General features: G+C 38.4%; 1 protein-coding gene across 2 annotated transcripts in view; it reads left to right on the top strand.

The window, feature by feature from the left end:
- Window positions 1–381: 381 nt before the first annotated feature.
- The window catches only part of LOC102720552 (nephrocystin-3-like), a 35,588-nt gene continuing 20,711 nt past the window's right edge, over window positions 382–15,258 (top strand). The window contains exons 1-14 of one of the 2 annotated variants that reach the window (XM_006662202.3): window positions 382–516; window positions 961–1,351; window positions 1,477–1,560; window positions 2,452–2,645; window positions 3,609–3,713; window positions 5,170–5,270; window positions 7,662–7,740; window positions 8,519–8,530; window positions 9,179–9,244; window positions 9,903–9,965; window positions 10,048–10,104; window positions 12,682–12,759; window positions 13,191–13,288; window positions 13,631–13,676. In XM_006662202.3, coding sequence (XP_006662265.1) covers window positions 1,162–1,351; window positions 1,477–1,560; window positions 2,452–2,645; window positions 3,609–3,713; window positions 5,170–5,270; window positions 7,662–7,740; window positions 8,519–8,530; window positions 9,179–9,244; window positions 9,903–9,965; window positions 10,048–10,104; window positions 12,682–12,759; window positions 13,191–13,288; window positions 13,631–13,676 — 1,173 coding nt within the window. In that variant the 5' untranslated portion in view covers window positions 382–516; window positions 961–1,161. Of the gene's footprint in view, window positions 517–954; window positions 1,352–1,476; window positions 1,561–2,451; window positions 2,646–3,608; window positions 3,714–5,169; window positions 5,271–7,661; window positions 7,741–8,518; window positions 8,531–9,178; window positions 9,245–9,902; window positions 9,966–10,047; window positions 10,105–12,681; window positions 12,760–13,190; window positions 13,289–13,630; window positions 13,677–15,258 lie in introns of both variants that reach the window. The other variant, XM_015841923.2, reaches the window with a different exon arrangement.

Raw genomic sequence — 15,258 nt, 5'->3', positions numbered from 1 at the left:
CGCTCGTTGGGCTCGGCTCGAACTAGCCGTTGTAACATATGTGGGTGTGGCCCATTGGCCAGTGACCCAAACGTGAACCTAGTTGCCATCCACCGCCAATGCCGCCTCCCCTTCACGAGCCGCCGCGGCCGCTGGGGTCTTTGTCCTCAGCCCAGTAGCCCATCAGTCATCAGCTACCTGTTCCCAAAATGCCAAAACCCTAGCTCTCCACACCTGCTCTCTCTCTCTCTCGGCTGGCGTAGGGCGCGTTGTTGCGGCGTCCCGGGGAGGCGCAAGCGCGCGATGCACGACGGCCGGCGGCAGTAAGCGGCAGGCGAGCGGCCGCGGCCGCGCGCGGTTCGGGGGCGGCGCAAGCGCGCGGCGCGCGAGGGTAGGCCGCGGTCAGCGGGAGGCGAGCGGGCGCGCGGCGAGAGGCGACGGCCGGTGAGATCGACGGGGAGCCGTGGAGGCGCCTGCCGTCTGGCTTCAATTCTTTTCCCCCCTTTCTTGATTTGATTACAAGAACAAGAAGAACTGGTTAGTCTCTCTTTTTTTTCATTCCCTTTCTCACAGTACCTCTTCTTACCAGTTAGAACTTGCTTTGAATCATAGATGAAGAGAAGTATACCAATTAAATCTTTCTGCCGAGTATAATCCTCAAATGAATCCAATCCAACCTAAGAAAATGCACAAACAGATACAACTATAGGTAGTTTTAGCCTTTAATTTGAGCCTTCTCAGTTGCATGCTAATTGTGCTTTCTCAAGCTACTTTCATCTCATACCATTGCTTCTATAAGTTGATTTTTCCATTGGTTAATTGGTCAGATGAATTGACCTTAATTTTGCCCATTGCAACCGCAACCATGAACCTTCTTGGCTGTTAACTTCATTAGAATTGAATTTTTTTCCGTACCACAAATATTTTTAAATTGATTTTACCATAACTATACTGTATTTTGGTGTGTGTGGGAAGTTTCAGGCTTTGGTTTGAGCCCTAGGCTTGGAGAGATCCTGGTTCCGCCACTGTCCCCTACCTCTCTCTAGTCAACTCAGCAGTAAGAGGACAGGGTGCGCCCCCTGGAGTCACACAGTTCCCCCTAGCTCGATCCTCCCCCACCCCAGCCTAGGGCTTCTTCCAACCTTCCTCCGCCGACCGCCGGCGCCTACTCCGCCGCGGAGCATGGCCGGCTATCGCCGCGTCCTCCACTTATGCCGCCTTCCCCAGTTCCAGCCCCCAGCCGCACTTTCATCCTCTACTTCTGCAGCAACTCCCCACCTCTCCCCACCGACTTCCCTGCTGCTGACGCCGTCGTGCCCCTCCGCCTCCTCAACGCACTGCGTCAAGCCGCCAGTCCGCATCCTCCCCTCTGGTTAGTGCCTATTAAACCCTGGTGGAACACGTTTGGAATGGATCTTATGGGTTCCTTTGATTTAACGATGAAACTTACATACATGTTCGGAATGAATTTCTGCATTGTTGATTTGTTTCTCGTAGGTTTGGCACGCGATGGTTTCTTCAGTCGTAGGTGTGGTCTCAAATTGTATGCAAGGATTGGTGCTGTATTAGTTGGACAAGCAGGTCTGCTTTCCGTGTCTCTCCTGCGTATACTTGTATTCCCTATTGGTGCATTACATGCTTCTATCAATATTTAAGTGCAAAATAATTTTGTGTTAAATGCAGATTTAAGTTGTGCCTTCTGTACTGATTGCGTGACAAACATGTCGAGCATGCTAAGAACCCAAATGTACTTAGTATCTGATTCGGACAAGAAAACTGAATTGCAGGTTCCTTGGATGTGATGTAGAATCCTTGATTTAGATCACCTGTCACAGATCAGTGGAAGTGCAATAACTAATTCCTGAAGCAGCCACATGCATAGTGTTGTGATGATGATGTGCACTGCATGGCCTGTAAAGTCAGTACTCCCTCCGTTTCATATTAGAAGGTGTTTTGAATTTTTCAAACTCAAACTTATTTAAGTTTAACCATGTTTATAGAAAAAACGTAGCAGCATTTTCAACACAAACCAAATATACTATCAAAGTGTATTCAATGTTAGATTTAATAAAACTATTTTGGCGTTATAGATGTTGCTACATTTTCCTATAAACTTGAATACTTGATCAAATATAAAAAGTGTTTGACATTGGAAAAAAAATCAAAACGTCTATAATATGAAAGGGAGGAAGTATATTGTAAGTTGAGTAGTTGACAACTTGTTTTTCTTAATGTTACTGTTTCTTCTTAAAATTATTCTGTTGGTTCATTTTTTGCTAGATTTTACCAGTTCTATATGTGTTACAATGTTACATTTTCATATTTTTCATATGTTTCTGTACAGATTTGTAGTTAAACACTTTAAGATTTTGACTAGAATTTTCCCTTGTATCTGTTTCTTTTCTTCTTTTACAATTCATTAAGTGAATTTTCATATTGTGCCCTAAAATCCTAACTTCAATCTGAATACAGCTATTTTTCTTGGTCTATGCAATGACTCTGCATTGGCTCAGAATGATTTAGTTGGTCAAGGGGCTACAAGAAATGAGCAAACCGAGGAAAGTGCTACAGGTTTACAGCGAATCGAAGATGGCTCAGTGATCTCAAATGAACACACTGTAAAATGGAGAATCTTCACTGATAATGCACGAGATTTTTTACTGAAAGCAAGTAACTTTTTACCTGTAGATTTTTTCAACCCACCTTTTGATCACTTGTAGCTACTGTCTTGTTTTGGGGGGGGGGGGGGTTCCATTAGAACTTGGAGACGTGCTTCTAGTTTTCATACTAAGCTATTTTTGTCTTCAGATATATATTCCACAATGTTAGGAAAAATTACTATTTTTGCTTGAGAGCATCTGTCCTAGACGGGGGATTTTCATGTTAATTGGATTTGGAGAATAACAGTAACTTGTATCCATATTACTAACCTGGACCTTTATTCTGCTTGGAGGAGAACCTACCAAGTGAACAACATATTTTCCTGCTCCCTGCAGAAAGAAAAAATTATTTAACATTCCTTTCAGGATGTGTAGATTGGGGAAGTCCTATTGATTTATGCTTTATAGATCAAACTAAAGCCCCTGTGCAGTGGTTTGGCTCTTGAACCATATGTGAGTTCTTTTCTTTGGAGGCGCAGCTGGGACATCCTGGATTTGAGCTAGAGACCTCTCGCAATTGGTTCCAAAAATTTGATGCTTTGATGAAACCTCAGGCTGGATATGGGTTCATGATTATGCTTATCCTTCTAGTTCAAAATGATATGGGTTCATGATTAAAGTGAACCATTCCACAATTCTCCTTTTATTTTTAGTAGCAAGTGGGACTTGTTACTCACTGCCTGTCACTTTATTTCGTTACTTGAGGTGGCATCTAGCGCAACATGTTAAAGTGAACCCCTAATGATTTTCAATGTCCTTGCATTGTAGCAAGTGTTTCTCCTCAAAATTATGATATAATCCAGGTAAAAAATGTACATTGATATGAATATTTTAGATCGGAAAATCTTGAACCTTATTGTCTGCATATGAAGTTGCTCTCAGTATGAGAGGTTTGTTGAAAGGTTGAACCTTTAGTAATTTGTACTCTTTATTCCAACATCAAAGGTTTTTTTTCTTTCCATTTTGCAGAGAAACATAGATGAAGCCGAGAAGTTTTTCCAGGCAGCCCTACATGAAGCCAAGGAAGGATTTGGGCTGAGAGATCCACATGTTGCATCAGCCCTTAACAATCTGGTAATTGTTAGACCGACTATTTACTGAAGACTAAAGTGCATTCTTTTGTTACATCTCCGTTGAATTGTCTTGTGATTATTTTGAATCCTTAATGTAAATGATAATCATGAGTTTTATAAAGTTAAATGCCCTTCCGTTGCTTTGAATAAACAAATTCATATTGTACATGGGTCATGAACTTAACTATGGTCCTTGGCTTTCTATGTGACCTCATTTCTGTTGTTATCCTTAGCAGAGCTGCACATTAGTTGTTATCACTCCTTCACCATGCTCAATCTAGAATGTTGGCTCATTTGCTTCACCACTGTGCCTTGTAGAGTTTTTACTATGTGAATCATAATCCAATCTAAAGTAATTTTGTTTATTGCGATGCGTTTTATTGTGTCTTTGTTAGGATATACTCCCCTGTTCTTTTGTTACCTGTCATTTAGGACAATGATAGTGTGTCCAAGGCACATGATTGATCATTGCTTTTCCTATTATATATTCATAAAAATATTATAAGATATAATTACAGGGTATTATAGAACAACGGATCTATTAATGTCGTTGCAGGTACCAAATCTTAATAGTTTTGCATAACCTAGTCAAAATTTCAAGGTTTCACTGTACACAGTCCATGACATCATCTGTTTGAGAATGCATGCATACTTAAGGGAGGTGGGAGGGGGGGGGGTGGGAGGTGAGTGGGATGAATGGTCCAGTATCACCAACACGAATATTTATAGTAACCTAATTGATAATAGTTATACATTCTTGTTCTAGTTGCTACTCACTCCGTCCCAAAATGAAGCTATTTCTATCACTCCACCCTTGTCCCAAAATGTAGCTATTTCTCTACCTACCCACTCATCTCAACCAATCACAACCATTCTCTCTTTAATTTCTTCACCTACATTCTCCTCTCAACCAATCACAACCTTCCTCCAATTATTTCTACCTATTTTCTTAATACCTGTGTTGAAACTCCAGAAATGCTTGTTAACAGAGCCTCACTATAGTTTCACCTTTCTTTTGAACATATTGCTAATTTTATATTTAGGGATAACATACAGCTAGCTTTTTTCTAGATGGCCCATAGCTTTTGTTATTTTTCTTAAATAGCTGAAATTACATGGTAGTGTGAATTGCCGCATGGCTATCTGATCTTGATTGAAGAGCATATCACACACAGTTGGCAGCTTACATTCACTTAGCGGAAGCAGATTAGCGATGCAAGGACAATTGTGAGGAAGAAAGAGGGAGTTGACGAGGATTAAGATGTAGTTTTATGTAAAGAGAGATGTTTTGCCATCCACAACTATGCGCTAGACTGAATTTCGCTAGACACAATCAAGTTACATGAGCCAGCTAGACGGGGCTATGTGTATGTTGGTACTTTTAACACACAAACTATTCATACCAGGCTGGGTGGAGCTCTAGTATTTTAGTAATCTTTTACTCCCAAATTTTGCAGGCAGAATTTTATAGGTTAAAAAAACAATATGAGAAGGCTGAGCTACTGTATCTGGAAGCAATTGAAATCCTAGAAGAATCATTTGGATCGCATGATATAAGGTACATTTAGATCTTTTCTGCTATCATTCATTGTGGGAGACTGCAAATGCTGTAGTATTCACTAATATTACCACTGACCACTGTAATTAAAATTCATGCCAGTAATATAATAATCAGAAAATTAGGTATATACAAGTACCACCCAGACGATCCATTTAGGTATCTGCTATTAAAATAATTAGGTTCACTTTATCACCATCGAAACTTTTTAAATTCTCTCACTATATCATTACTGTTGATGCATCCTGTCAAATCTCCTAAGGCTATAACTGCCACTAAACCAGAGCCTTCTTGCATCTCCTTCCTGCCTCTGGTTGTTTGACGAGCCTTGACGCTGGCAACTGCTGCAACACCACATGCACCACCACCACCCCCAGATGCGCCTCATGCTAAGTTGTCGTTGGCAGCCCCTTCTTCTCTAGATCCATCTTGGAGCTTCTCCCCCAACTCCATTAGCAGGCACCAGGGGTGCAGCTGGTGATTCTAATCATAAATTTGTAATGAGTCCAATGGTAATTCTAATTGAATCAGTTGACCATTACAACAATCTAGGTTCAAACTGAATCCAATGAACACAACCTGAGCACGCTGAGCATGTTACTTAAAAACTGTATCATCCTTCAGAAGGAGACTTCATTACAGCTGCATATGAACCATTTGTTGCGTTGGGAACATTTTTTAAGGCATCACCTATGCATCCTGGGCATGTTGAGAAGTCAGGGTATCGCTGCTGCCTTGCTTTTCATGCATGGAGCGTCTGCCTCATGATAAATCGTATGAAATCAAGGGGCATGGTCTAGGTCATGTGCACAGGGAACCGAGGGCACATGGGCATTACTTTTTGCTCTGCCCTGTGTTGCTGCTTGTGTGCCTTATGCGTCACACAGCTCTGCTCTGTTGCTTGTGGTCTTGCTGTTCTGTTCTGCTGCCTTTGTGACTCTGGCTCTGCTCCCCTAGGTGATCCTGCTACTTGTGTGCAACTTCTCTTAGGTTCTGTGGTACATGGGCACAAAAATCGGCAGCAACAAATTCCAGTTCTGAGCTGGAATGATTTGTCAGCAACAAATTCCAGGCGCAAGAATTCTCATAGGTGCTTCTGTGGTACATTGCCTGTTCAAAACTCAGGCTAGGTTTGGCTTGGGGCCGGGCCTGGGAAAAGCCTGGTTGGCCTGACACGACCCTGGGCTCTCTTGGGTCAGGCCGGGTTAGGCTTTTTTGGATTATTGGGTTTTTAGGCTTTCTTGGGTTTTTCCATAAATTTCAGGCTTTTAGGCTTTAATATGTAGGCCTAGGCCTGACCTGGGGCATGGCCGGGCCGGGCCAGGCTTGAACAGGCCACTTCTGTTAGGTGCTGCTGTGGTACATGGGCACAAAAATTGGCAGAAACAAATTCCAGGCCTGAGCCAGGATGATAGAATTGGCAGCAACAAATTCCAGGCACACGAATTGGCAGCAACAAATGCCAACAATGTATTTATGTACTACAGATTTGGTGAAATTGTAGGATGGGTAAGATGTTGCCTTAAATACTAGGCATCGCCTAGGTGTTTGAAAGGGATGGTGGATTGACTCACCTCGCTTTATTGCCTTAAGAACACTGATTGTGGAGTCTTGACAAAGGGGTTTTAGGAGCAGATGGTGATTGTTCGCGGAGCCTGTTTGGCATGTGCTTGGGAGTTTGGCCATACAGAGGGAAGGGGAGAAAAATTAGACTGTTAAGGGGTGGATGACTTTGGAGGGCCGCCAGGTGCCTAGCCTTGCCTGTGTTGTGCTTTGAAGGGATATGACCCAGTGTGCTGGTGAAGTTGTTCATGGAGTGATGCAAGGTGAGAGAGGGTTGTGATATAAGATTTGAGGAGGTGGCTGGAAGCTAAATCCAGGGATGAGAGAAAAAAGAAATGAACGCAAACAAAATTGAGGTATGTAGCAGGAGCAGTTATAGCAAGAAGTTTGTGAAATTTAGGTGGCATTTAAGTTAACACTAATAGTTAACAAGTATTAGCTGTCTGTAGAACAATCGGTTATGCTTATCCCCTCTCTTGTGTTGGCGTGTAAAATGTAAATAGTCTGATCATACATCCTTCATAAAAATGCATATTTTGTTTTCCTTCAAATTTTAGGTGTGTTTTGTAGCTACGTTTTATTTTAATCAAACTCTCATTCTGTATCATTTAAAGTAAATGCTTAGACCACATCTGGTAAATGCAAGATGTTTTGTCTTAATTTGCTAGTTTTGTTTTCAGTGCTTATTTTCAATTATCTTGATTTTAATCAAATTCTCGTTCTGTATCTTTTACCAGCTTGATCACATATGGTAAATGCAAGATTTTTGTCTTTGTTAGTTTTGGTAATTATGTTAATTGCCCATCTACCAATTGTATTTTACTGTAGGGTTGGAACTGCTTTGCATAGCCTTGGGATATGCTATCATCTTCAACACAAGTTTGCTCTAGCTCAGACTTGTTACGAGGTACCGTTTATGGCCTAATGGGTCTTTTTGAGTTTGTTCTGTTTTTTCCTTGGTTCTGTTGCTGTGATGGGCTACAGTTGAAGTTTTTTTGGTATAATAAACTGTTATAGAGTACTCTCTCTATTTCAAAATATAGGGCGCATTTTATTTCGTAAGGACAAGGGTTTGACTAAAGATTACTCTATTAGGATTTTATTACACAAAACTGATATTATTAGATTCGAATTCGAAAGTACCTTCTTGTGATTATACTTTTGTATCACATAAGTTATATATTAATAGAGTAATCTTTGGTCAAACTCTTGTCCTAATTAAACAAAATATGCCTTATATTTTGAAATGGAGGGAATACTGGCTATTTGTCTATGGGATCAGCATAGACGGGAAGTATTATTCTCTGTTCCTTAACTTCAAGTGTATAGTGTTTGTGCTCTGTTAGGAGTGTTAGATTAATGGAGCTTTTCGTAGAATATTTTGCCGGATTTAGTAATGTGCACTATGTTGTTCCAAACATGTTTGTTAAAAGAATTTCCTAAAGCAACATAGCAGAGCTGTGGCTCACCTAACCTGTTGTGACTGTCCAGCTTTAAGATTGTACCTGCAGAATGAAAATTCATGACAAAAATATCAATGAAATAATATTAATGAAAAAACAAAGAATGCTATTTAGTTTTGACTATAATTATTGTATATTTGTATCAGTTCTTTTATGAATGTGTTTTCTCAGCATAAGCTTGCTTCTTATACTGTCATCTATTTCTGTTGTTTCCTTTTGCAGCGTGCTTTGAAGGTATTGTAACTATATGTGTCTCCCTTTTCTTACCAGGTTGAAAATCTATTAGCTCAGTTTCTTATATTGCTTGTCAATGGTACTACTAATAAGTGATAACACATTAACAACACTTTAGTCAGTGTTTTCTTTCTCCATTAACATCATTGTTTTTGATTGGATGATAGCATGCAAATAGATTTGATTGTAATTTCAGAGAGAGCAAGACATCAGTTTTAAAGTTGTGTTTAAATAATAGTTTGGCAGCTCAATTTGGTTTTGTTAAATTGATATTCTATCTTTTTTGATGGTCTAATGACAGCATTTTTTTTAAAATCTTTTAAATGAGTTGTTGAATGTTCAAGATCTTATCCACCATATCGAACAATACTCAAATTTGTGGACAATAGGGCTTTGACCATCCTGCTATGTTTGATCCCCTGCTGTTAAGGTTAGTTTTGTTGATTCAACTAATAATTAGTGGAGTACTAAGTAATTTTCTGCAATGGATATTGTTGATTCAACTAATAAGGATGCATATCTGTTGACAGTTACTGATCTACCTAGAAAATAACTTGTCATTGCTTACATGTATAAAAATATTAAACCATACTAGCAAAGAAATTCAATTTTGTTACTATACAACCTCACTTTTAATTGCATCTGTAGATAGAAGGACGTGTTATGGGGGTTGGTCATCCAGAGTATGCAAGCACAATGTACCTTCTAGGCAAGGTATTGTTGCCCCTTTTATATTTGTATTGCTGCTGTATATTATCGTGCTACTCTTTTCTATCAGTTTTCCTGCTTTTGTTACCTTAGTCCTGTAACTTTCAATCAGGGTGGTAGTATTAGATGCTTATCAAATTGTTGTAGTGTTTTTATATTTCCATTATTTTGTGCCAACAGTCATGCCTATATTGCCTTTTTAAACCTGTACATACCTCCTGATTTACTTCCTTGTGCAAGGTTGGGATGAATCAAGAAAAGAACTATACAACTAGTAAAGTATATTTGGCCTCATGGCACTGTTTTACAAAAAAAACTACTTATATTGTTGACTAAATGGTCTTCCGTATTCTTCCCTAATTCATTCTCTTGTCTGCTAGTCATTTATTTTTAGCCACCCACGTATACAAAAGAATTCACTCCCATCATTCCATGGTAATTATGAAGTAAATTTTTTGGTCATTATTGAGTGGAGGATTTTTTGTTGTGAACATTAGCTCATATTGTCAATTTCTTTTTAGATGAAATAATTATAACATATTAGTATTAGAGAGAAGGTTATGTGTTTAACCATTTTTACCCTCTCTATCTCTACAACGGTGTTTAGTGACCGTCGTTTAGTGACTGTCGTCACATAAGGCTAAATTTATTTTTCCGTTATTAGGTGCTAAGTCAACAAGGAAAAGATGCAGAAGCCCTTATTGAAGAGTCTATTAGTATATTAGAGGTATGATTACCATATTAGCTTGTGTGTTTGAATCTTCTGTATGTGCATGCAATGTTTGATGAGGATTTTACCATGCTCTTAGGAATCTGGGCTCGGTGAATCACCAACATGCATACAAAGAATGAGGTATCTCTCTACGGTAAGTGCCTATCTCTACATTTCAATTGCCTGCAATAGTTAGCGTTAGGCCGTTTAATCCCTATGCATATATTCCTGTGTATTAGTGGTCTTAACGAACCGTGGTAATAGTTGTACTATTTATTGTAATGCATGGCATGTTGTTGCTTAAGCACATGAAATGTGTTAAATACACTGTAGTAAATGGTAATAGTGCAGCAACATAAAAAACCTGAAACGTTGTTACGAAATTTAAAAGATTCACATCGGCCCATTGCAAACGTATATATTTTGAATTTTAGAGCTTCACTTTAGGGAAAATTAGAGGTTTTTAGTTGCCAAGTTTGTTTGGAGAGGGAATGGACAGTGATCCCACATGTCAGAACTTTTCGAAGTTGGTGGTGGGTGGTAGATTCACTACTTACCACCACCACCACTCCCTTTGAAAGGAACATATAGACAAGTAGGTGGTAAGCACAAAACTGCAACGTACAATGGCGTTGTAGGGGAGTGAACTTGTTGGTGCAGGGTTGGGGCATGATGTGCAAATGCATGGGGTGCGTAAAGGCCATGACATGTCCTGCCGCATGATGGAAGCAGGCGTGTGGCTTGTGGAAGTAGGGTGCACAGCTGGGCACTGGTGGCCATGCACTCGGGCATGCTAGGGGCACACAGCTGGGCATGGATCAGGTGAGCTTGGGTGCTAGGTGTAAGCTTAGGCACAGAGTGAGGAGGGACTGGGCCTGGAAGAACACAAAGGGAAGAAAGAAGGCAAAAAGAAAAGAAAGAAAAGGGAGGGGGGGGGGGGAGATAAAAGTAGGACAAAGGGAATAACAAAAGAGGAAAAGGAAGAAAGAGGAAAAAGGAAATTCTGGGGAAAATTTTTCTAAGGCTGATGAGCTTGCATAAATTTATGTATTGGATGAATTTGTAAATTCAAACTTGAACTCTGAACTGGCAAAGCAAAGTCCAAGTAAAAACTTGAAAACTGGGAAGGGCATGGAACTGGGAAATAACCAAATGATGGCAAAGAGAATGTTTAAATAATTAATTACTCAAGGTAAAGTTGTTTTTGCTTCAAAATATCTGTTAAGTGAATAAACACTGAGCAAAAATTTAAATTATGGAAAAAATCAAAACTCTATAAATGGGATGTAACAAATCATAAGTAGAGTGGCAGTTGTTGACAAGGTTTACAAAAGTATTCCCTCTAGTAAAAAATATTTGTCGTTTAGAACAAAATTGGGTTAAAATCTAAAATTCAGACAACCAATTTTATGTTAGAATAAATTTATAACGGTAGTACTTTTCGAGGCAAATCTATGTATATATATCATTTACTTCGTATTTAAACTAAGCATTTAAGAAATTATTGATGGTTGGTGTTTCAAAGGTTTTACCAAATCTTATCCAAAACGACATATTTGTACTCGAGTAGTAGTAAATTTTCAACGAAACAATATTAAGCATTAGAATTGATGTTGACAAAGTTGAAATGAAATTAAGTCTAATTTTTTTCATCTGAGGTAATGTCACGCCAATAAATTTTGAACACGAATTTTTGCACTAAATGTGCATTAAACTCCTCATCCAGGACCATCCAGGGTACACAGTTGACAAAGTCGATACACAGTTCCACAGGCTAACTTGAGCCTACAAGGGTATTTAATCACAACCATTAACATTAGCAAGATTCACTCTGTTTATTTAATTTACTTCTTTTGCTAAGTACTTGCCGCTTTATGCAAAGTAACCCTAGCCTCTCCTTGATATCAATTGCATTGATTTATTCTTCCCTTGTGTGCGACTTGCTGAGTATCGTGCTTAGTACTTAGTGTTGCTTAATTTCCCAACTAGAGCTGACTTATGGGTTAGACGGTGGTAACTCGTAGGAGTAGGCCTCACCCTACCATCAAGACTGCCTGTGGCTTCGAGTCGACACCACGCAAGCGGGAGTTAGCTAGTTGTTTATTTCTTTTTCGCTGCATTCGATAGACGGTCTTTTTATTTGTTTGTAAGATGTGGAATTGTGTATTGATTGTCAACTGTGTACCCCGACTGGTCCTGGACAATGGTTTAATGCACATTTGGTTCAGAAATTCATGTTCAGAATTTCTCAGCGTGACAAGTTGGTATCAGAGCCAATCTTGACCGTAGGATGAGCCAAATAGAAACCCTACGAGCCCTCTGAATTTCTTCCATATGCATTTGCTTTTGAATTTGGAGTTGATTTGGGAAAATGTGTTTTCTGATTTTGTGGGTTGGTAAAATTTTTACTTGCTCCTTGAAAGTCAGATTTCATTTAAAAAGGACTCTCTTAGGGTATTAGTAAGTCTAAGTCAATGACAAAAAACTTTTTCCTTGGATTTTTAGTGGTTGTTGGTCAGGAATTCATGGGGGTTTAATGCACAAGTAAACAATAGAGATATTTCTTTTCTGAACACCTCTAGTTTTTTTCTAGAATAAGTTCCACATTGGAATTATGATTTATGTATGGAGATCATAGAAAAATAATCTCACATTTACAATTCTCTATTTCATTCTAAAGTAGCACTTTTTGTTGCTTGATAGTTGATACTTATTTGATACTTAATATTAGGAGTTGATAAAGTTGAACCGACTTGCTGAAGCTGAAAATTGGCAAAGGAAGATATTACATAACTTGGAACTCTCAAAGGCATGTCAATATCTCTCTTTATTTTTTTACTGTACTTCATTAGTTGTTCTGGTGATATTTAGTCATTATCGTGATGCACATCAATATATCCTCTCCTTGTAATAGAATGGTTTTTGTATGCACCATGGAAGTAATGTGTTGTCTTGCCTAGACTCTATTTATGTACAGTAAATCTGTCTATGTTGCATTCATCTTATAAATTATCTTTGTTTAATTTTATATTTGAATATTTGTGGTACCTTAAACCAAATGTTTGTGTATTGCCCCAATAATTTGTACAGGTAATGCAGACTTTTACATTCAGCATGTGTCAATATTACATATGAACTATAACTCCATTGAAAATTATATTGGATGAACCACCTCAAGCTTTTATCAAATCCACATCCTTACAAAATCTGTTAATGTTTGCCATTGCAATTGTTTGGTAGGGCTGGGATTCATTGGACACCACGAATGCAGCTGAACTCTTAACATTAACTCTTCAAACCATGGGGAAATTGAAGGAATCTGAAGAATTATTGGAAAGGTAAGGTGTACTACACTCTCTATTCCAAATGTAAGCATTTCTAGGATTAGGATTTGAATCTTGTTCTGCAATTTAATCATTTCTAGCACTATTCACATTAATACTTGTCCCATCAATTACTTCCCATTCAAAAATCTTCCCATTTTATTCCCACCTACCCTCTCATGCATACATTCCTCATTTATTAAGGGTATTAAGGGGAACCATAGTCTTGTCTTTGCAACCTTAATCCCTGCTAAACAACCTAGAAATGCTTATATTTTGGAACAGAGGGAGTAGTTTTTTAAATTGATCATTTGGTTGTTTTGTTTCTTACTGATAGATTTTTTATGTTTGCATTAGATGCCTTGAAACCAGAAAGAAGATTTTATCTGAAGACCATTTTCAGGTTTGCATCATATTTATTTTATCATGTGATCTTTAGTGGAAATAAAACTTGATAGCATCATCTCAATGGACAAAACACATGAGCTTTCTCATATGATCTCATTTATCTGGTTGCTTAAAATTATGGGTGTCATGTCTCAGGGTGGGAATGCTTAGGTTCAAACCTATCTATAATATGGTCCAATGGATTTGAAATAGTGCCGCTAAAATTAAAATGGGGCAAATGGTTCTAATCTTATGACGTAGGATATATGGATCGATCCTTCTGGCTGGCTGCTGTATACATTTTACCCACTTTGTTTATATTCATTTATAAACTTTGTATACACACTACAAAAAAAAAAAATCAAATTTGACTAAAATTTGGTGGGATGTTTTATTACATAGAAAAGTAACTTTGTACAAATTTTGATCCATTTCTACCTATGGGTGTGGGGCCTACATATGTTTTTCTATTACTAATTGTGTTACTTATTTGGTTATCCATGACTAACCTATCCACACAGTGAGCTCGGTATGGATCAACCCTATTAAACCTTAGATTCTTGAACTCAATTAAGAAATGTTTAGTTTGATCCATATCCTAACCATTCCCATCCTGAGTCATGAGTCATGTCAGACCATTTACCACGTCTTTTAGGTTTTCACCACATGCATCTGCTTTAGTGGCAGTTTATGCAGGGTGGGATGTGCTTGTGCCATGTGTTCCTCCCATAATGCATAATGCACGATATGTTCTCTGATCTTGTGTAAAAAATACCTTTTTTCCCCTGTTGGGCAAGTGATGCTGCAAGTCATTTTTTGTCGCATAATATGCTGTTTCACAGTGACAATTAAATATAGTTGTTTGGATTTTAGCACAACACTTTTGCGATACTCCAACTACTTTTCATCAAAACAAATCCATCATCAACAATTTTTTATAAGCATCGCTACTCAGACTCGAGCTTTGGACCTTATGTAATTGCGATTGATGCACAGAGATGTTCTGTGATCATATTTTGGTGAAAGCATTGGGTTGTTTTAAGTCCAGGTGTTTCCAGTTTAAACTCATGAATCGTGGAACTGTATTCAAGTGGCAGACTTCACAAAACACTTTTAAAACAGAAAGGAGATATAGTCTGATCTAAGAAGCATGAAAAATCTGTTTGAACAATGACAGCAGAGGAGTCCTAAAAGAATATATTTGTTATGACAAATTGGGTGATCACTAGAGCTCTGAACTGCGAACTCAAAGCACCATCATTCTTAATTTAAACTTACGCAAAAATTGCTCTTAGACTCTCTAGTCTCTAGTTGTCAACTACTATTTGCTAAAATCACCACAAAAGTCGTGTTTGGCTATGGGCACTGCAAAAATGATCACCATTTGCCAGTTACCACTATACACTGGAATCATTATTTTACCCTTTCCTGGGACAATATTAAAGTTCAAATAATCTAAAATTTTAAATTTTGAATCTCAGCCTTTCAATATGGGATTCTGCAATTTTCAAATTATGAATTTAAATTTTTATATAAAACTAAAAAACTGTGCAATTTTAAATTTTTAGAAGATGACCTTCTGTTTGCATAACTCAAAG

The sequence above is a fragment of the Oryza brachyantha genome, chromosome 10 (genome assembly GCF_000231095.2).
Source record: "Oryza brachyantha chromosome 10, ObraRS2, whole genome shotgun sequence".
Classification (NCBI taxonomy): Eukaryota; Viridiplantae; Streptophyta; class Magnoliopsida; order Poales; family Poaceae; genus Oryza; species Oryza brachyantha.
The sequence above is the reverse complement of the archived record's forward strand: the minus strand, read 5'-3'. Positions and strand labels throughout refer to the sequence as shown.